The sequence below is a fragment of the Tachypleus tridentatus genome, chromosome 12 (genome assembly GCF_004210375.1).
Source record: "Tachypleus tridentatus isolate NWPU-2018 chromosome 12, ASM421037v1, whole genome shotgun sequence".
Lineage (NCBI taxonomy): Eukaryota > Metazoa > Arthropoda > Merostomata > Xiphosura > Limulidae > Tachypleus > Tachypleus tridentatus.
The window spans coordinates 480,102-501,847 of NC_134836.1; the positions used below are offsets into that span (position 1 = coordinate 480,102).

A 21,746-nucleotide genomic window follows, 5' to 3' on the forward strand; every position below is an offset into this window, starting at 1 on the left:
GAAGTCTTTCTCAAGCGAAAACATCTTGTTTCTATATATTTTTACCTTGAAAAAGCTTATGATGCAATGTAGAAATGTTTGGCATCTTACCATTTACCCATTTTTATTAAACACTTACTGGGCCAGCGATTCTAAGTCTGTTTGGGTTTGACACTTTTTCGTTCTTTCCCACAGGAACTTGGAGTCTCTCAGGGCTGTGTCTTGACTGTCACACTTTCAATAATAACGATTAATGTCATCAGTGGGCAAATTTCCCCTACAGTCGCAAATTACATCTATGTCAACAACTTCCACATCTCCTGTCAGTGGTCGAGCATGAGGTTTATTGAATGGCAACTATTGACTGCACTCAGTCACTTTCTAAAGTGGATTACAGCAAACAGTTTTACCTTTTCTTGCTCTAACACAGTTTGCCTGCACTTCTACTGCCAACAAGGTATTCACCCAGATTCCGAGCTCCGTCCCGGAGAAGTTGTGCTTCACATGGTCTTTGAAGCAAAGTTTTTGGGGCTTGTCTTTGACTGTAAGCTGACCTTTATTCCACACATTAAGCAGCTATGTGTCAGGTGTATAAGGACACTGAACATCCTTCTGTTCTTTTTTCTACCTCTTTGGGAGTGAGTGGATTGTTGTTTTATACAGAAATCTATCGAGCACTCACTTGATCGAAACTGAATTATGGGTCTTTGGTCTGTGGCTGTGCTAGACCTCGGCCTTGAAGATGTTGGACCCTGTTCACCATCAGGGGTTTTCACTCTGTTCAGGGGCCTCCACACTTCTGTCCAGAGTTTGTATACTGAGGCTCATGAATCTCCTCTGCACCTCTGCCGTTTACATCTGTCTTTAATGCATGCTTCAAAACTTCTATTTTTACCACAGCATCCCACCTGGGGCTATGTTTTCTTTCTTTAGTGGATCATGCTTTTTCAGAATAGATGGACTGCCATTGTTCCTTTCAGCCTTCATATCTAGGCACATTTCGATGAATTGGGTCTGTCCTTTGCTAACATAGCTGTATTACTGGTCAGCCCATTCCACCATAGCTTATTTTCATTTCCAAATATGACCTTTCTTTGAGTCATCTGAAGAAGGCAGATATTCCTGATTCGAAGTACCGTATTCTATTTGCCGAACATCTTTTGAAATAAACAAAACAAAAATTGGCAGGTATTTTGGTTTAAGTATCTTTGTCCCATTGCATAGAAACAGAGATAACTGGGGGTACTCAGAAAATTCCTTTTCTCTTCACCTTGCACGAGATTTGTTTTTCATTCATGCTACCCGAGAAAAAAAACAGAAACATATGAGCAAGCAACTATCAGTGAAAGAGAGCCGAACACGGGCACCAAGTGGTGAATGTGAATATTGCACACAAAATAAACAACGAATATGGGAATTAGGGTCTGTCAGGGTATTTGGGATCCATAGATCCTATTCCAGTTTTTGGTGTAGGGGAAACGCCAGAACCCTGGGAAACCCACTTTCACAAGCTGGTGCCAATTTGAGCTGGCTCAACTGCTGCTTCGGCAAAACCCAATACAATGGGCTTAAAGCGTCTGAAATTTTCTCTGTTATGACTCAGTACGAATTAGATGGGCGAAAAGTGACGCGATGAGTATTTAAATAATGGCAGCTGTTCATAGATGTTCCAGAATAGGATAGGTGATGGAGGTGATTTGGTACCTAGGTGATATGTCTTCGAGGTAGTTTTTCCCCCAATAAGTGCTAGCTTGAATCACTTGTGATACTAGAGGTAGGTATCAGCTTACTGTTGATGAATCAATAGTTAGTGACATTTCCATCTGCACTGATTGATTGGTAACCAAGATTGTGTTGTAGGTTTGCATCCATGAAGAAATCGCACAAAACGTGGGTGAAGAAGATAGGCAATCTGGTTTGGTATTTGGGCCATAAAGAGAAGTTGACTTATCAAAATAGGAAGGCAGTTGTTTACGGCAAGGTGATTCAGCTGAAAAGTGAAACATCTGACATGTAATTTCAAGTTTAAGGAAAGAAGTGGCCATATCTCTAGAGATTGTAACTATTTTAATGAAGTGGGTGGGCAGTCTTGAAACTCTGTTGTATATTCAGTGAACAGCATGGAGTTTTGTAAAATAAGAGAATTCTATAGAGGGTCGTATACTATCAGTCAAGATTGAAAGGTGGACTCCACTAAGAAAAACAGAATATAGGCAAGTGGGGCTACAGGGGGTAGAACATATGATAGGAAAGACCAAGTTCCATGGGCATCTCAAGTAGTGAAAATCAGGAATGGTTAGTTGCTGGAGAAAGATGCCTTTATGGCGTAAGATTCTCGTCTAACGTAGATCGAGTAAATTTCCTGGCGTGTGTTTTTTTATGAAAGTGGATACATGGCAGAGGTGGAAGTCCTTAGGTGGCCCATGCAAGATTAACAGCGGGATGGGTGAGTAGACCACAGGTCATTGCGACGTGGTAGGAAACATATCAAAGTAAATAGAATCAATGAATGATAGAAAAATCAAAATAAAAAGTGAATCTTTTGAACCATCCTTCCATTGCCATTTATATGGATGGTTTAAAATCAGGTGACCCTGTGGGTTCTGCCTAGATTTCATAGAAGCTATGCAGTACACGAAATGTACTATTTATACTGACTCGCTTTGCTCTCCACTGGCCATGGAATCGCTTCACGTTAGTTCTAAAAACCGACTGACCCATTTCTCTTTATCATCTACTTCGATCCAGTTTTTTTATGGATACCAGGCGACTGGGGTATTCGCGGGAACGAGCTCGCTGACATTGCACCTAAAGTCCGCCTGCTGTTATGCTATCACGACTGTGCCTCTCCGACACAAGAATTACGGTCTTGTATTCAAGGCTGACTCCGCGCTAGTTGGCAGTCGACTTGAAGTGAGCAAGGTGATAACAAACCTTTCCAGATCAAACCTTGTATAGCTCTTTGACTGTCTTGCGTCCGAAGGGATCGGAAGGAGGAACTTGCCCTGGCTGTGCTACGCATTGGTCACAGTTGTTAACTCATCGCTTTATTTTATCTGGGACTGATGCGCCAATGTGTGACACTCAAGTCACAGTAGCTTACATTCTTCTGTCGTTACGACCGTGAGCGACGGCACCATTTTAAACATATTTTTTACCATGGGTTTACCTTTAACCCTATTTAAGTTTTTAATTCGAAGATTGGACTTTGCTTTGTTTTAGCATGATTCCTTTTAACGAATTATAGTAATTTTACTTTTATTTTTACATTTTCCAAGTTGTTTGGCGCAAATAGCTTATTTGCTTTACGATAATAATCGCTAAACAACCAACCAAATCTGGATCTAATGTTTTCTTTCTTTTACATAGTTTTGTATAAAATTCATATTTCTGAATTTTCAGATACATTATTAGTTTTTACTTGACAGAAAAAAATGCATAAAGGTTCAACTGAGCATTGTCTAATAAAATCAGATAATTATGCTGTTGAAATTTAAAGTTAGTAACATTATTTTCATCTAATTACAATGAACTTTTTGCTTAAATATAGAATATAATTCTAGATTTCAAAACATAACAGTATGTTCTATATGTTTACAAATTACAGAGAAAAACTGAACTGACAATAAATCTAATTAAAATATCAGGTAAAATTAGTCTATATCTGGGAATTCTGAGTAGTGTTTTTTTCAAAATAATATTGGCCCTGCATGGCCAGGTGGTTAAGGCGTTCGACTCGTAATTTAAGGGTCGCGTGTTCGAATCCCCGTCGCACCAAAATGCTTGCCCTCTCAGCTGTGGGGGCGTTATAATATGACGGCCAATCCCATTATTCGTTGGTAAAAGAGTAGCCCAACAGTTGGCGGTGGGTGTTGATGACTAGCTGCTTTTCTCTAGACTAGCGCAAATAGCACTAGAGTAGCTTTGCGCGAAATTAAAAAAAACAAATATTCATATTTAACATAAATCTTACAGTTGCCCAAATATTAATTTGTATAAATTTTAATTTTAAAATGCTGCATATTCTAAGAAAAAGAACAATAGATTAACTGTATTATACGTTTAGTGGTTTTCATTTATTTATTAGGTTATTATCTACGGATTTGCAACGCTAAAACCAGGGGTTCGATTCCCCTTGGTGTGAGCTCAGCTGATAGGCAGATGTGGCTTTGCTATAAGAAAACACACAAGGTTTTTTTGGGTTTTTATATCTTCTAAGTTTTACTTTTTGAAATTGATACTAGATTTTGCATATTTTGGACTGAATATTTGTGAATAAGAATTTTCATTTATTTTACTCATTTCTCAACGCATTGACACTGCCTTTCTCCAGTAACTATTCTGATAGCCAACTGTAAACAACATTCTTTGACTTGTTAGTTTCAGAACGAACAATATTACGGTTAAGTGTAGTCGTTTTAAGTAGAAGTACAAAACTGAAAATGTAGGAGGTTCCTCAATGACCATGGATTGGCACTATGAATTATTATGCATTTTGGTGTCGATATACATTTGTGGTAACTGGAGCAGTGGTCTCAATTGCAATATTTGTCTTCATTTAATAGTTTTATTTGTGTAAAATTTCTTTTCCTGTATTATAATCTTCATTATTTCAAATGTTTTAACCAACACACAATCGTACAAAAATATTTATATTTTGAAAAAAAAACATACTTAACGTAATTTTCATCAGTCTTTGCTCAAAGGGACTTTGGGGGCGTTAAGTAGATAAAAAAAAGGATCCTTGAAAGTACCTCATTACCCTAACCAGTGACTCTCTGAGGATATTTTTAATGAAGATAATGACTTCCTATTGAAATACAGACCCTGTTACTTTTAATTTTTCTACTTGCTGATTTCTAATATCAAATCTTCTAAAATCATCATGCAGAATTAATCGTTTGACATTTTTAATTTTTTGTTGTTGTTGCATATATTCCGAGTTTTAGTAAAAGTTTTATTCGACATACATCTAGCTGAAATGGAATTAACACACTAGGAAATTATGTTTAAATGGACGTAATTTATCAGATAACACTATACGTTTGGGCAAATTTTAATTCTGTTTTTCTTCCAGTCATTTTAAAGTTACTGAGTAAAATCGTAGGGTTATCGAAGCCTTATGTAATTGACAATATGTACTTTACCAAGCTCCATTGTACCCACGTGAGTGACATGAGAGTTTTTCTTTATTTGTTATTTTAGCAATATTAATACAAAGTATTAATAAAATCATTCAAGAAATAGCATATATTTCGAGAAGTATCCCAACTTAAATGTATAGTCATTTAGCGAGATTTGTAAACTGCTGAGTTATATCTGTGTGTTGTAATTGTTACGTAATTTTAAGGTCCTTTTAAATGTTTCGACTCTCTTGTAGACCTAGTAGTTGTATTACTAGGTCTTTTACTTTTTACGATGTTATTTTATAATGAAGAAGCATTGCTGTCGTACATGAATATACAACTGGGTTTACGTCGCAATAGACCCCAGAAACACGATCCATGCACAGATTTATACTATACGTAAATATGGCACTGGAGTCATGACGAACGTCAGTCAAAACTCCTGTACTGATCCGCCCTATAAGGAACGAAACTTTTGTTGACATCTCATTAAAGCAGAAATTTGTAGGTACAATAAGCTACCCTGCAATGAGAAACAAACTGTATAATGAGACCGCTATCAAGAGCCCGTGAAAGTGCATTTACTTTCACATAAATATGCAGTTGTTTATTGTGTTGCAAATGGATTTGAAACGCTCACATCATTTTTCAAGAGCCTCATGATATAGGTCTAGAGATGTAATACTAAGGGCAAACGTGTAATCATGCTATGCATAATATGTTAACCAGTTAATATTTTGTATGTCCCTCTTTTGCTTTAATAACTGAACACAGTCTTTCAGATATCATAGTTTTTTTTTGGGGGGGGGATTTTTTGGGGATTTATACAATCCTATAAAGTTTCTTTGGAAGTAACCTTTGATTTGTCAAGTTTTTGTTTGTCAAATCCCAGGTCTGTGCTATCCGGTTGAGATCGGAGCTCTATGAGGAACTATTGCATCACTTGAATGACTCCAACAGCTTATTTCTTTCAGGCAATGTTCAGAATCAATGGAAGGTAAATCAAAGACGAAATATTAAAATTTCCTTAATCTTCATATTTGCTACAACAGAAACTAAGTGGAACTTCCTGAGTTCAGCAAGCATCTAACAGTATGTGTGTCCTTCTTTTGCTTTAATAACTTCAGACAGTCTTTCAGGCACTGTTTCAACATATTTAATGAAAATATCCTTTGGGATTTACTCCATATGCCTCTAATACACTTCTATAATGTTTGTTTTTTAAGTAACTTTTAATTCGTCAAACTAATGATCTATCAAATCTCAGATCTGCTCAGTTTGGTTGAGATAGGCGCTTTTTGTGGATCATAGCATTATTTGAATAACTCTAGCAGCTTCTCTCTTATTTAAGTAATTTCTGCATAGGTTGGATGAGTGTTTTGGATCATTAGTGTCATGGTAATACCATGACAGATCAATATATGATGGTTCTTGCGCTGATCTATTATTACATATGCTTTGCAAATATCTCCTGTCCCCTCAGCAGCAAAAAAACGACACCTAAACCATTAGAATAGTTGGTACTATGCACTGGTCTTTTTGCCTTTCTTCCATTGGATGTATAACCTATTCTTTGAACCAAATATTTCAGACTTAGACTTTTGAGTCTTGATACTGTAAATATGGGAACTTTGCTATCATTTGTTACATGGTCGTTTATCTCATACTTAAGAGTAGGGGCAGTCTTCCTTCTGTCCCCGACGGCTGCATAAACGAAGATACTTAACATCAGTATATTTGAATTCGGGTGTTCTTCTTCTTTCTTTCCTGTTTTCAAATTTACTTGTCTCAGTTTCACGATCTAGGGTGTGCTTCACAGTGTTTGGGGAAGAATTTCTAGTCTGCAGCAATTTGTCTGAGAGTTCAACCAACATCACGTAAAGCTTTTATGCGAAATCTCTGCTCTACTAACAATTATCTACGTTTTTTTTTGGGGTCGTGATATGACAACAGAACTTGATATATGGCGCTAAATACTGTTTTTATCAAGGTTTATTTGTGGAATGCTATTACATTAGTTTCTTCTAACATGTACCGATACCATTTGCTAGTTCCTTGATAGCTTTTTTCTCTGTGGTTAAGACACTGCATTGGATACTGTGACAGTTATATCAGACCACAAGTTTGATATTTTATGTTCATTCAAGCAGAATCGTTATGGTATGCCTATGGGAATTATGAATAGTTATAAGTATTTTCATCTTGGCTCATTTAGTTGCAAGCAGGGATCAGTGAAGCATAACCATAGTGTTGAAATATACCTTCTGTAACGGTTTTGAAAAGCTAACTCCGTAAAATTGAAAGAATAATAAAACATTATCTCGTCCTAACATCTTTGCACAGTGCAGTATGATTTAAGAAACACATATACTCCGGAGGTAACATACTAACAAGTCCATATCTAATTCAAAAAATGAAGTTGAGATTCTAACATAACCCAAAAACCACAAAGAACAGACGTATAGAGAAACTACATGCGTTAAAGTAATCGACTCCAGATCTTTCGACGATCAACGCCAAACATTCATATCTATTTAGGAATTAATCCCCAGAGTTCCAGTGTTTAACATAAATTTCATAACTGTGGTAACTTTGACATCAAACATAAGGTATAATTTTTTATTCTCTCTGTATATTCATTCACACACGTACATGACTGTGAAATATCACGATTATCGAGACAAACCAGACTTTGTATGGTTTGAAAAAGTATGTTTTATATTGCTTTTTATTATTAATAAGCTGCAGAATAAGTACTGCTTATACTGTTTTTTCGCAGCAATGCATGTGTTATAAGTGCATTATTACTCCACTGGTATAATAACCCATTTAAAATCACGGGAAACCATTGTGGAATGGTTGACAACAGTTATGGTATTTAACTAAAATGAATGTGTCTTCTCCTCTTCGTTTATTTTATCAGCCTCGAAGTATTTCTTTAACCACCATATTTGTAGTAAAAACTACACCAAAAGATGAAATGTTATCGTGAACAAATAAGCATTTTATTTCAACAGTAATAACTAAATGAAGCACCCATACCCTGTTAATAAGAGGTTATATTAGGATATTAGAAGCTGCTTCCTTTAGGTATGATTGTAAAAGACACAAAAACGCCCTTAAAAAATGCGAAACACAAAATGTGAAACCGTGAAATACGATAGAGTAATAAAGGAAATAAGCATTTTATTTCAACAGTAATAACTAAATGAAGCACCCATCCCCTGTTAATAAGAGGTTATATTAGGATATTAGAAGCTGCTTCCTTTAGGTATGATTGTAAAAATCTGAATCTGAAAATTTGTATGTATCTCCCCATAGGACAATGAACCTCCACATTAAATCTGGACAAGCTTTTTCAACATGGGTCGAAATAGTGGTAAAAAAAAACGTGAAAATACCATGAAACACTCAAAATACAGAACTGGAAATTGGTATGCTTCTCTCCATGGACTCGATGAACATCCACACCAAATTTGGTGAAGGTCCATACACAGGAGATATGGTAGTAGAAAAAAATGCAAAAATGTCCATAATAAAGAAGAAAACATAATGGAAGACTGAAATTTTCTGTGTACCTCTGCGCGAACCCATTGAATCTCCATACCAAATTTGGTAATGACCCATCCACTGGGAGTGAGATAATAGTAGAAAACGCTTATAAAAAAAATCTGCAAAATGATAAAAAGCAACAACACAAAACTGAAAATTTGCATGTCTATCCCTACAGAGTCAAGTAACCTCGTTACCAGTTTTGGTGAAGTTGTATGGATATACAACAGACAACACTATTATATTTATATATATACACTATCATATTTCATGTTTCCATTTCAACTTCTAGATTACCCAAATTTTTGTGATTTTTATCACAAATGTTGAAAAGGTTGTCTTCCAGTGTTTCACCAGTTTTCGGCGTTTTAATCCTTGACTTAAATCACCCAGTATTATTTTCACTTGTATCCAAGTCCCTTCCTGGCATGGCTAGGTGGTTAAGGCACTCGAGTCGTATTCCGAAGGTCACGGGTTCGAATTCCTGTCACACCAAACATGCTCGTTCTTTCAGCCGTTGTGACTGTCAAACCCATTATTCGTTGGTAAGAGTAGCCCAAGAGTTGGCGGTGGGTGGTGATGACTAGCTGCTTTCCCTTTAGTCTTATACTGTTAAATTAGGGACGGCTAGCGCAGATAACCCTCGTGTAGCTTGCGCGAAATTAAAAACATACAAACAAATAAGCTAAGCCCAAGCAGCAACTGCATATATACATACACATATATGTACAAAAGCGTTGTTCCATAGTTTGACATCGGTATGTCTGTGGACTTAGAACGCTAGAATCCGGTTTCGACACCCATGACGGGCAGAGCACGGACTATTTGTAGCTTTAAGTTTGATCAAGAACAACAATTTAAGTGTTGCTTTTATGCAAAATACATGCCTGACATGACTTTTTTAACGCATATCTTCACAATGGGTCCCCCGCTGGTACAGCGGTAAGAGTACGGATTTACAACGCTAAAATCAGGGGTTCGATTCCCCTTGGTGTACTCAGCAGATCATCCAGTATAGTTTTGCCATACGAAAACAAACAAAACTTTACAATGGGCCATATGCACTATTTTCACCGCTGGAATCGAACTCCGAATTCTAGCGTTGTAAATCCATAAACTTGCTGCTGACCTATCGGAGAACATCTGAAACGAGAAAGTAATATAAGTTTGAAATTAACTTCATGAATGCAACAGCAAGTAAATAATGAGGACTTTTTTCGATACAATTGAACTATTTAATATATTGTACGTACCTTCTCGGAACTTACCTATGTGATTTACTTTCTTCGTAACACTGTCATCACCCCAATGTCATGCAAGTTTGATATAGTGTGGAGAATCTCAAGAAATAACGGTTGTCATTTTCCTTGTTGTATTTTTTTCTTATTTTTTTGATCTAGGTTAGCATTTTATTACCGTTAATTAGGCCTTGTATTAATTCAACCCAGAAGAATTTGATTACAGTTACATGGTTAGCAAGCCCTTGTTAAAGCGGGAGCTAATTAGCTACGAACCGAATAGTTGCAACCTTAATCAAGGCAGTAATCCTGGAGAGGCTGAACGTGTATTTTAAGTCATTCCATTTAGTAGAATCTGACACATACATTTAATTATATAAACCTTTAGATATATGGCGAAGAGGACTAATTATGTTTTTGAAATACCAAAACAGTCATGCTGTGCAGGTTTACTGTAGTGAGATTTGTTTTGGGAGTATCGTATAAAATACAGTGATGTTGCTTGTCTTTCTAATTGATCAGTGTTACTTCATGTAATGTAGTCGTGATGTTTTTGGTTTTATTAGAAATGGTCAGACACGTGTTGAATATGGGAAAAAAAAAGTCGTGTTTATACAAGATTTTATAGAATAGTGTAAAAATGAATTCAAAAGTAATCTAACGATTTTTTGGGAATAAACTAGATAGAAAAAATTTGCAGATTTTATAATGAACAGTTTTATTTTGATGCTATTTGTATACGAAGATGTAAATTTTGGTTGTGCTATTGTTAAAAGGTTTACGATGCAATTGGTATTATTCAGTCGTATGTATAATGTTATTTGCTAAAATACGCTGTTGACTATGCCAGGCATGATCAGATGGTTAAAGCACTCGACTCGTAATCTGAGGGCCGTGGGTTCAAATCCCCGTCGCACCAAACACGCTCGCCCTTTCAGCCGTTGGGGCGTCATAATGTGACGGTCAGTTGGTAAAAGAGTAACTTAAGATGAATAGTTATGACTAGCTGCCTTCCCTCTAGTCTTACACTGCTAAATTAGAGACGGCTAGCGCAGGTAGCCCTTGTAAAGCTTTGTGCGAAATTCAAACCAAACATTGTTTGGTATTATCATAACTTCTAAAAATAAAATAATACAACTCACTATTTGTTAGGAATAAGGTACATTGTTTTTATATGCATAGCTCATTATCATGATGATGTATTCTTTGTAATGTTTTAATTACTGATGTTAAGTTTTAGTTATAATTTTATGTTGATATAAGTTTATCCAGTTTGCAAACAGGTTTTATTATTTTGATTTTTGTTCAGTAAAGACCGGTGCGTTTTTAAATCGAACATTTATTTCTTTTTATATCTCGAACTTCTACTGTGGCTCCGTTTTGCTGTCTCAGTTTTATGTGGCTTATACAACCCATACAAAAATTTTATGCGGCAATCTTTTGAGTCGCTTGTTGAAAAATCAATGAACGTTCTGCTACTACTGCAGAGATTATGGCGTTCCCGAGGATATGTTTTTGATAGCTGCATGCTTTAGAATGTCAGAATGATTAAAAAGAGGAAAAACAAGCCAAAAATCTCGAATTTCTGGAAAACTAGAAATATAAACTACCAAGTCATTCACTCACAGTGTTCTGGATAATTAGGTTTTGATTTAGTGTAAATTGTGTAGTTTTATCATACACTCCATTCTCTGTGTACTCACGATTCGACATTCTATTAATGTATAGATAATATATGAAGCTGTTTGCGTTTTTTTTTATATTGTTACGCATATGCAACAACAAATAGGATTATATTGTTATAAATACTAAATAGAAATATGAAATAATTTTCGTTATATTTCGTATACATTTAATTTCAAGAAGTAAACAATGGGAAATAATCATAGTAACTGTTTCATATTTGGAACTGAGATGTGTTTTTCATTTCTTGAATATAATTATGCCTAGAAGAGGTGATCATCGTCGTTCATAAAACTATAAAAACTTCATATATTAAACTGGATTCTGTATATCAAACGTATTTTACTGCTTCTCGATTTGTGTCCAAAATGCTGTTTGTTTTTTCATTAATTTTTATAGTGTAGTTTGACAACACAGAAAATACTGTATGAAAAATGGTTCATCTTCCATTATTCTTTATCGCGATTTCATATTATGTGGCACTGAAATTAACAATTTTAACATTTAATGTGTTCATGTTCTAGTTAAGAAGAAATGTATGCCAAATTATAAACAAGTGTGTGTAGAAATGCATTCTGTTATTTATGTTATATATGCGTGTGTTTGGCCCGTTGAAATCCTATCAGAAGCTACTGGAATAGTTGTAATATCGTACGTATACCATAGAGTACTTTGTAAGTTTTATTTCTCGCTTCATGTATTGTAAGGTTCTTTTTATATTTTAAACGACAGATGTAGATTTCACACTTGGGACTCCTGTTCCCTCTTATGGGCTTTATAATGTATTATGTAATCCAGTGGTACAGCGGAAAGTATGCGGACTCACACCGCTAAAAACCGGGCGGAGCACAGATAGCCCATTATGTAGCTTTTTGTTTAATTCTAAATAAACAAACTGTAATGTATCATAGTTTTAAAATATTGCAAAATATCCGGTTTCAGTATTTTAATCTTAATTTTGAACAGCTGTCTTCCCTGTGATCGATGCTTCAAAACTGGGGTAAGCAGAATGCAGCCTTGTTAGCTTTGTAGTGAATACAAAAACAAATGCATACAATTCTTCAAGACATTTTATTCGATCTATCATGTTAGTTTTGCATATTGGAAAGCATACCAAATTAATATAATCTCTTATTGGAAAGTAGTTTTAACTAGATTCATTCAGCGAAACTTTGTGCACAATAACTAAATTCTTTTCAATGCAGTAATTAAGTATGACGCTGATGTTCAACAGATTTCGTTAAAATATATGCTGAGTAGTAAGTTGATTGAAAATAGGTTTTAAAGTTGAACTAAAGTGTATTTTTGTTATTGCTTTTTTCTGGAATTTTGGGCAGTGTGATTTTACTAACAAATAGTACAAAAGCTAATCGAATTAACGGAAGTAAAGCAGTCTGATTTTTGTTTTGCGATTCAAATGTAGAGAAGGGAAGGGTAAGAAAATAGTTCTGTTTATCTTATGCTACAAACAGGTGATATTAGAAGAGATTATCTTACATTCAGTCGTGCATCAGTTACCATACAGTTCACCATCCATGTATTGTATAGTTTCCATTCGACTGGATGGCTGATAAGTACTGATATTAATTTCTGATAAAATTAAGCTATACACGTGAATAAAATCTGAAATCAGGTGATTGAATGAACTGTCTTTACGTTCGTAATTGTTTGTTTCATGTATTGAATACACTCAGTGTTGTTAATATTTCGGTCGTAATCCTGGACTTAACAAACAACTTTGCATTCAGTCGTATGTAAGTATATCATAGTAAGTGTTTCTAGTTGTTTAATGAGATAATGGTACAAAGCTTTTGTGGTTCAGGTTCATTATTTGGGTATGAATCAAAGATCCCCTTTTCAACTTATTTACAGATTTTGGCGCGATAAGTGACTGACGTTTTTGGCAATAAGATGAAACGTAAATAAAGGCGTAATCTGTTTATATAGCATCAGGTTCTCAAGTGGGTCAGTGTTGTGCACGTGCTGTAGTTTCTTAGATCTTCTTATTACAATTAACCTACAAAATAATCAAACAAGTTTCGATCCAGTTGTGGAGTCGTTTAGAGATATCTTAAAATATGAGAATTGATGTTATGGAATGGTCAATCTGATTGAAAATTTATGGACTGAGTTAAACCGATTAACAAAAGATCGTAAGCCAGACACGGGAGATGATTTTTTTGAAGTACTCAAAGAAGGATGCCGGTCAATCACTCAGAAACATCTGCAGAAACACATTGAAACCATGCCAAGTCGATGTGAAGCAGAACTGAAATCCAAGTGAATGCTGACTAAATATTAACTTGTGAAACTGGTTTGTGTTATTTTGAGTTTCATTTTTACATTTGATTATTGCAGAGAAACTTGTTTTATCACTTTGTTGGATAATTGTAATAAAAAGTTCTAAGAAACTACATCAACTACAACACTTTTTATGATAATATGTAACTTAAAATCATGAAAAGTTCAGGTATTTACAAAACCTAATGTTAAAATTAGGATTTGAGATCACACATGAATAGATATATTCGAGTGCGGTCTAAAAATACATAGTTTTACATAGCTTTATGTTATCTAATAAAAGATATAACAAATTAACAACATTTTCAATGGATAACCACGTTCTTGTTCACACCCTGTATGTATCTGAGCGTTTTACCAAAGTCCATCATTCTCACATGAATGTCTCGTTTCACAAAAGAATATTAATACCATTATACATACACAAATTTACAAAAGAATATTTACTTCCATATAAAATCCCCAATTTCAAAAAAAATATTCATTTCGATGTACATACACTAGGCGTTAAAAAGCAACAATAAACAACAATTAATTTACATAGAACCTAATTATCCTAATTTAGGAAATTCCCATAACTATATTCCAGTTTTGAAAGTGCGGTATGGGCCCCACTTCACAAAATTCTTTGTTAATTTTCTGGTTCACAAAACTACATTTACAAAATATCTGTCAGGTGAGCGGTTGCACTGCACATGTAGGGATGGCTAGGACTATTTTTCGAATTATATTACAACTTTCAATGACATTCAGTGTGAATACTGTAGAAGATCGCCTAACAAAATTATCACTGAATATCAAAGTAATAACAATTCAGAGACATTGAAATAATAAAAAAAAAGGAACTTGAATAAGATAACTAAGAGAACGAATGTATAACCATCGTTCTGGCTAGCCCAGCATGGCCAGATGGGTTAAGGCTTTTGACTCGTAATCTGAGAGTCGCGAGTTCGAATCCCGGTCGCACCAAATATGCGCGCCCTTTCAGTCATGGGAGCGTTATAATGTGACGGTTAATCCCACTATTCGTTGGTAAAAGAGTAGTCCAAGAGTTGGCAATGGTTGGTGATGATTAGCTGCCTTCCCTGTAGTCTTACACTGCTAAATTAGGGACGGTTAGTGCAGATAGCCCTCGAGTAGCTTTGCGCGAAATTCTAAAACAAGCACAAGTTTCTAATACTTTATGTAGTAACTACCAAACTACAGGATAACTTGACTTTCTACTTTATTCTTTGATTTTATAAAACTATATATTTATCTCAACTTTAAATTTTCTTTCGATGGTGACATTTGCAATTTTTCATTATTTCACGCTTTTATTTCTATAAAACTCACTTAAATTCATTACAAAAATAAACTTTTAGTTGCAGAGTATTTTGTTTTTTCTGTTTACTTGTTTACATTAAATAAAAGCGTGAAATCAATAAAAAATACATTACTTTTTATGTTACGATACTTTTCTAAAAAGTGCTGTACCTTCCGTTTTACTTTTTAACTGGTAATGGGCACGGGTTATGACACTTAGGAGTCACAAATGTGTTATAAAAGTAACATCCAGATCTTTCTATTCGGTTAGAGTGACTTAAGAGTTCGTGATGGATAATGGTACCTATAACATCCTTCCTTCAAGTTTATAATTACAATATTAAGGATCATTAAATTACAATATTTAATGATCAAACATATCTTGCATCCATATCTTTTTTTAAATCATTGTATATAAAGTATTTAACATATATTAATCTTGAAAGGTGTATAGAAGCCATATATTGAGACCTTTATAATTCCGAGTTACTTCTGGTAGGGACTTGGTATGGCCCAGTGGTTAAGGCACTATACTGGTAATCTGAGGTTTGCAGGCTCGAATTCCCGTTGCATTAAACATGCTCGCACTTTCAGTCGTGGGGGCGTTATAATGTTATGGTCAATCCCACCATTCGTTGGTACAAGAGTAGCCCAACAGATGGCGGTGGGTAATGATTAATAACTACCTTCCTTCTAGTCTTGCACTGCTAATTTAGGGACGCTAGCGCAGATGTTCTTCGTGTAGCTTTGCGCAAAATAAAAAAAACAACAACAACAAAGTTCCAAAGAATAAGGCTAGTTTATTAAGGGTAGAACAACAAATAGATCAGTGTTATAATGTGATTGAAATTCTTTGTTTATAGAAAGCTTTTTGCCATCCATAAAATATATTTAATTACGTTGACGTGACTGAAAGTGCAAGTTCATGTTGAATTACAATGTAGACAAATAAAACAGCACGAAAGAAAGGAAATACAATTGTAACAACGAAGAAAGTTTCAATTTCGGAAATGATCAAACATAATGCTATACATGTTGTTACGACCTAGCATGGCCTGGTGGTTAAGGTACTCCACTCGTAATCTGAGGGCCGTGGGTTCGAATCCCCGTCACATCAAACGTGTTCGCCCTTTCAGCTGTGGGGGCGTTATAATATTACCATCAACTATTCGTCGGTAAAAGAGTAGCCCAAGAATTGCCTGTGGGTGGTGATGACTAGCTGCCTTCCCTCTAGTCTTACACTGCTAAATTAAGGACGGCTAGTGCAGATAGACCTCGAGTAGTTTTGCGCGAAATTCAAAAGAAACCAAACTGAACGTGTTGCGAAACAATTAACAATTGATAATTCATTAAACATTACACCCATCAGAGGTGAGAGAGGTGACAAAAATAGTTTAAGTAAGGATGAAGCGGGAAGCGTGTTGCAACTGTCACAAAATGTAATGTTTTTCGGTTGTACTTTTATCATGGTATGGTTGTCGTGTTATAATACATTCTTTTTCACTTCCACTAATACCTTGGAAGAATTACCCAATGTTTCTTTGGACATTTCCGTAAGATAACAAAACTCATAACGTGCATACCTGAAATTACTTGTTTAATTTCTGTGTCTTCTTGAAACGTTAACCGAACAAACAATGTTAAATCCTTAAGTAACTTCATATTTTCGTAATGAAGTATTAAATTTAATATTTTCTTTTAGGTTTGTATGTTTTTCTTATATATGTATAAAGATACCCGTATATGTTTACATCATTAAAACAGAAAAAAAGAAACTTATTCAACGTAGTTAATGTTATTAGGATGTAGTAATGGAAATAATAAAGCACAGCTATATATACTTAGAATTAACTCAAAGAAAAAAAAATATCATTGATACTGAAGTCGCTGGAACTGAAAACAGACAAACTATTGTAATTAATAAACTTCGTGGATATTTTTTTCTCCAGTTTGTAGTTTCTTGCGGTAAATTATCCCAATCTACGATAAAAAAAAATGCACACGAGCTTGTGATTTAATGATATCCTTTGTTGTTGGGCCCGGCATAACCAGACGGCTAAAGCGCTCGATTCGTAATCTGAGGGTCGCAGGTTCGAATCCCCATCGCACCAAATATGCTTACCTTTTCAGCCGTAGATATGTTATAATGTGACGGTCAATCCCACTATTCGTTGGTAAAAGAGTTGGCGGCGGGTGATGATGACTAGTTACATTCCCTCTAGTCTTACACTGCTAAATTAGCGACGGTTAGTGTAGATATCCCTCGTGTAGCGATACGCGAAATTCAAAACAAACAACAAACTTTCCTGCTTTGAAAAATAATCCTTTTTTGGTTTCAGTAGGCCTAGAATAGCCAGGTGTTTAATGTATTCAACTCGTAGTGTGAAGGTCGCGGGTTCGCTGCTAAATTCGTAGGTGGACTCACTCAGCAGGTCGCTTCATGTGGCTTTGCTGTAAGAAAACACACACACTCGCTGCTAAATTAGGGACGGCTAATGCAGCTTTACGCGAACTTTAAAAAACAAAATTTTCTGATATGGGAATATACTTCATAAGTTGCATTGTTTTGCGTAAATGTCAAAATTGTGCCTGAACACAAAAGAAGAGCACTATATTTGTTTGACAACTAGATTTACATCGTAAGAAAGCCAACAACGGACAGTTTTCTGTCTGTTAACCTCATAAATTTCCATGAAAAATCAATTTTAAAATTAGTTGTGTTTTTAATTTATGTTATAGTTTTACTTAAAACTTGTGTTTCTGTCAAAAAAAAACACGAAAGCACTGTATTTGAAGAACACATCAAAAACTGTACAAAATATCGAATGCCAGAATCTTGTCGTCGGTTGTAGATTGATTTTTGTGTTGTTTTTTTTTTTCGTACGAAATGACGGATAAAATAGTGTTTTTGAAGGTAATTAACATACGATTCCTAGCACTCTAATTGGAAAATGTTTTGCTAGTATTTTTGACATGGTGTATGTATGCAGTTTTTATCTTATTCACTGTTAATCAATAAAGTCGTCTGTATCACAAGTTTCACGTAAACATTGTAAATCACTACCCACTGATATGCCCTGGAAAAGTTCGACTGTACATATAAATTCTTGCTGAAACTGTAGATGCTTATACGCATTTTATTGTTCATGAAGTTAACAAAGGTGTTTTAAAATAAAGGTTTTTGTTAGACTTTGTCGGTGAAGTGTTTTGGAAGTGACAAGTGACAGATCTTGTACGAATATCTTATATTAAACGCCTTTTCTTACTTTCCTATACAACAGAAAAAAATTTGGAACGTCTGCATGACATACAGGAAGGAATTCAACGACTGAGAGAAATGAGTTACAAAAACATGGGCATAAAAGTAAGTAATACTTATGTGGCATTCATCTTCGATATTAAATCTGTGGCATATGTTTGTACTGCAATGTTGGTGAATCTTTTCCTTTCTAGTGGGAATCTAAAGCATTTCTTAACATTAATTTGTACTTCTCTTTCTCTTTTCCCTTGAACTTGTATGTTCTCACTTATTTCTAAAGCATTTATTAAACTTTAATCAATAAAACATTTATGCTCTTGAACAGTTTTTGATTGTGCATTACAAAGTTTCAAGCTTGAACTGTAGATGTTTGTTAAATTAACAAAAATATTTAAGAAAAAGGTTTTGTTAAATTTTATCGGTGCAGTACTGTGTGATTTAAAGAATATTGTAAATCATAATACATAATATTTGTATGTGTGTGTATAAGTGTTTTCTTATAACGCATAATATCCGTATGAGAACAACAACGAAAAAAAATATGACGTTTTAGTGATGAAGCTGTGAAGTCATCCGAGTCCCTAAACACGCACTTCTCTGCCAGTTTGTAAGCTGTATGTCTGCGGACTTACAACGCAGCAATACGGGGTTTGATTCCCTGCGGTAGACACAGTAGATAGGCTAATGTAGTTTTGCTTAAAAAGAAACACGTGTGTAGAATGAACACGGTAAAGTAATGTGGTAAATGCTAAAGGAAGTGGATGTAAGTGGCGCCGATAAATTTCATTTTCCACTGATCGGTTTGTAAATATTATTTTCTCGCTTATATGAAGATATTTTTTGTATAGTCAAGTTATTTGACCCTTCGATATGGATTCCAGTACGTGGTAATGTTCTGTGTTTTCAGTTTACCTCCTCTAAGATCTGAACGTCCACCTACTTGTTTGCCGTGCATGATGACACGTGGAGGAGAGGAGAAGATCCAACCCCAACACTCCACTTTGTTCTTGAACTCCTGTGGACGGGAGACCTTTTGGTGGTCCCCTAGGGTCAACTGAGTACCAGTGTTGAGCATTCTCAATGGGTGTTGTGGACATTGTTTCTGATACTGGTGTTTGAGTATGGATGCTTACGAAACCTTGGCGTTTCTGCAGTATCTCCTAGTAGGACTCCGTGGTAGATGGAGTTAATGGGCACTGAATCTTTCTTCAATTATAGATCTGCCAAATCCTCATATGAAAACTAAGTCGTAAAAAACAATTAGTTAGTAAATGACCACGTTTTGAAGACTCTGAATAGCATTCTACACCTTATTCAGCACTCATACTTCGTTTTTATAATGCATTCTTTGTCGGACAAACGTCTCCCCTTTTATTCAGAAGAGACTAGAGGGTCTTGCTGGCTCTCCAAAGTCAGTCAAAGAGTTACGTTCTGGGGACATCTTGGTGGAAAAAAATTACCTCAAAACACAGTGAACTCCTTCTGAATTCGACAGCCATTGGAGATATACCCATTGATGTTACTCTCGATGTTACTTTGAATACCTCACAAGGAGTTATTGATGAGAGGGATTTAAAAACATCCCCAAGTCGTAAGTCCTCGTTGATTTCTCCAACGAAGGAGTTTCTGCAGTGAGACGTATCTTCGCTCATAAAGATAGAACTGTACTGTTTATCAATGCTCTAATTTTGACTTTTACGTCACAACGTCCACCCGCCACTGTCCAAGCAGGTGATAAGAACTTTAAGGTACGGCCATATATTCCCATTCTTCTTTGATGTCTCTAGTGTCAATGGTTCAGTTATTCGAAGGCATCTTGTCGTGGTTTTGTAAAGTGTGTTTGTTGCGGTGGCAAAGACCACGACGCCTTCGATTGTGTATTAATTGCAGTGGTTCCCACCCCTCTTACTATCGCTCTGGTCCCAATGTGGGTGAAGGAGAAAGAGGCACAGCGTTGAAAAACAGTTAACAACGTTTCTTATCTGGAGACTCGAAAGTTGTTTTCCCCAGCTGTGTCACAGACATACACTGGTGAACTACGTCCCACTACTGCAGCGAATGTGCAGATAGCGCTTTCTGTACCTCCATCAGAGTCTTTTTCTCATCATGTGAAAAGATATTTTGACCTCGGTGGATAATCGAGTCGACAATTCAAAATCTCCTCTTGTGTCTGTCTTTGCCACTCCTTCAAGTGGCTTTCTAAGTCCGATTCTTTTCGCACCAATTCCTGGTGTCTACTTGAGTCTGTCTATTTCTCGATAAAACAGTAGCTCAAGATTTGGATGTGGGTGGTGATGACTAGCGGCCTTTCCTCTAGTCTTACACTGCTAAATTAAAAACGGCTAGCGCTGATAACCCTTGTGTAGTTTTGCGTGAAATTCAAATAAATCAAGCTCTCCTAGATGGGGGAGTATGAGGGTATTTGTGGTTGCGTCTCTATCCGCGTTCGTTTGTGTCTCTCTGTGAGAGGTGGTCAGTATCGAACAGTTCTTCCAGTAGGGCATTAGGGGTTAATAACTGTAAAGGGTAATTGGATTTGTATCATATTTCATGGGCACATTAAGGTTGAGACTCCTCATCACACTATTATAACTGATCTGGGTCGTTTATGATTATGGACTTGAGATGGACTTTAAATTCTCCCCTTCTTCCTCAGACGTACAGTTACCTAATATACGATGCTGTTATAAAATGTGATTGATAATAACACTCTCTTTTAACTTCTTCTTGAAGTATGTATTTTATAATCTACCTGGTAAAGCAACTCGGTTCTGATTTACTGTGTTATTATTCTAGTCGTTAAGTATGTTTAATTAATCAACAAATTTATATTGGAAAGGCTATTTTTGTTAACCTACGCTGAACGGTGACTTTTCCGGTAAAGATTTGTTTTTCTTCTGTGATATCTGATAAAATTCGCTTAAATGACCTCAGTGAGTTGTTCTTGCAGTGGATTCTTATCATATGTAGCCAGATGAGTGTTGCTAGTAGTATCAGATATGTACGTGTTTGTTTGTGTGTTTCAGTATAAAAACTGTGATTACTGTTGGATATAACGTATTTTTTAAGTACGTGTTAATGTTTTATTTTATTTAGATTAATAGCGTTTCAAATAAAAAGGCTTTCATTCAAATGTAAACTATTAGCTACTATGATGTTATTAGTAAATTATGCAAATTGGTACTATCACAGGTTCAAACCTTGGTTCGATAATGTGTTACCTTAAGTCACAGCCTTACAAAATACCAATCAACACATTATGCTTTAACATCTTCAGCTTGGACAAATGTTTTTTTGTTTTTT

At 35.5% G+C, this 21,746-nt stretch overlaps 1 protein-coding gene across 9 annotated transcripts in view; it reads left to right on the top strand.

The window, feature by feature from the left end:
- The window catches only part of LOC143234999 (rho guanine nucleotide exchange factor 28-like), a 197,115-nt gene that overhangs the window by 68,757 nt on the left and 106,612 nt on the right, over positions 1-21,746 (top strand). For all 9 annotated transcript variants that reach the window (XM_076472695.1, XM_076472697.1, XM_076472698.1 and 6 more), the window contains one exon: positions 18,466-18,548. In XM_076472695.1, coding sequence (XP_076328810.1) covers positions 18,466-18,548 — 83 coding nt within the window. The remainder of the gene's footprint in view (positions 1-18,465; positions 18,549-21,746) is intronic.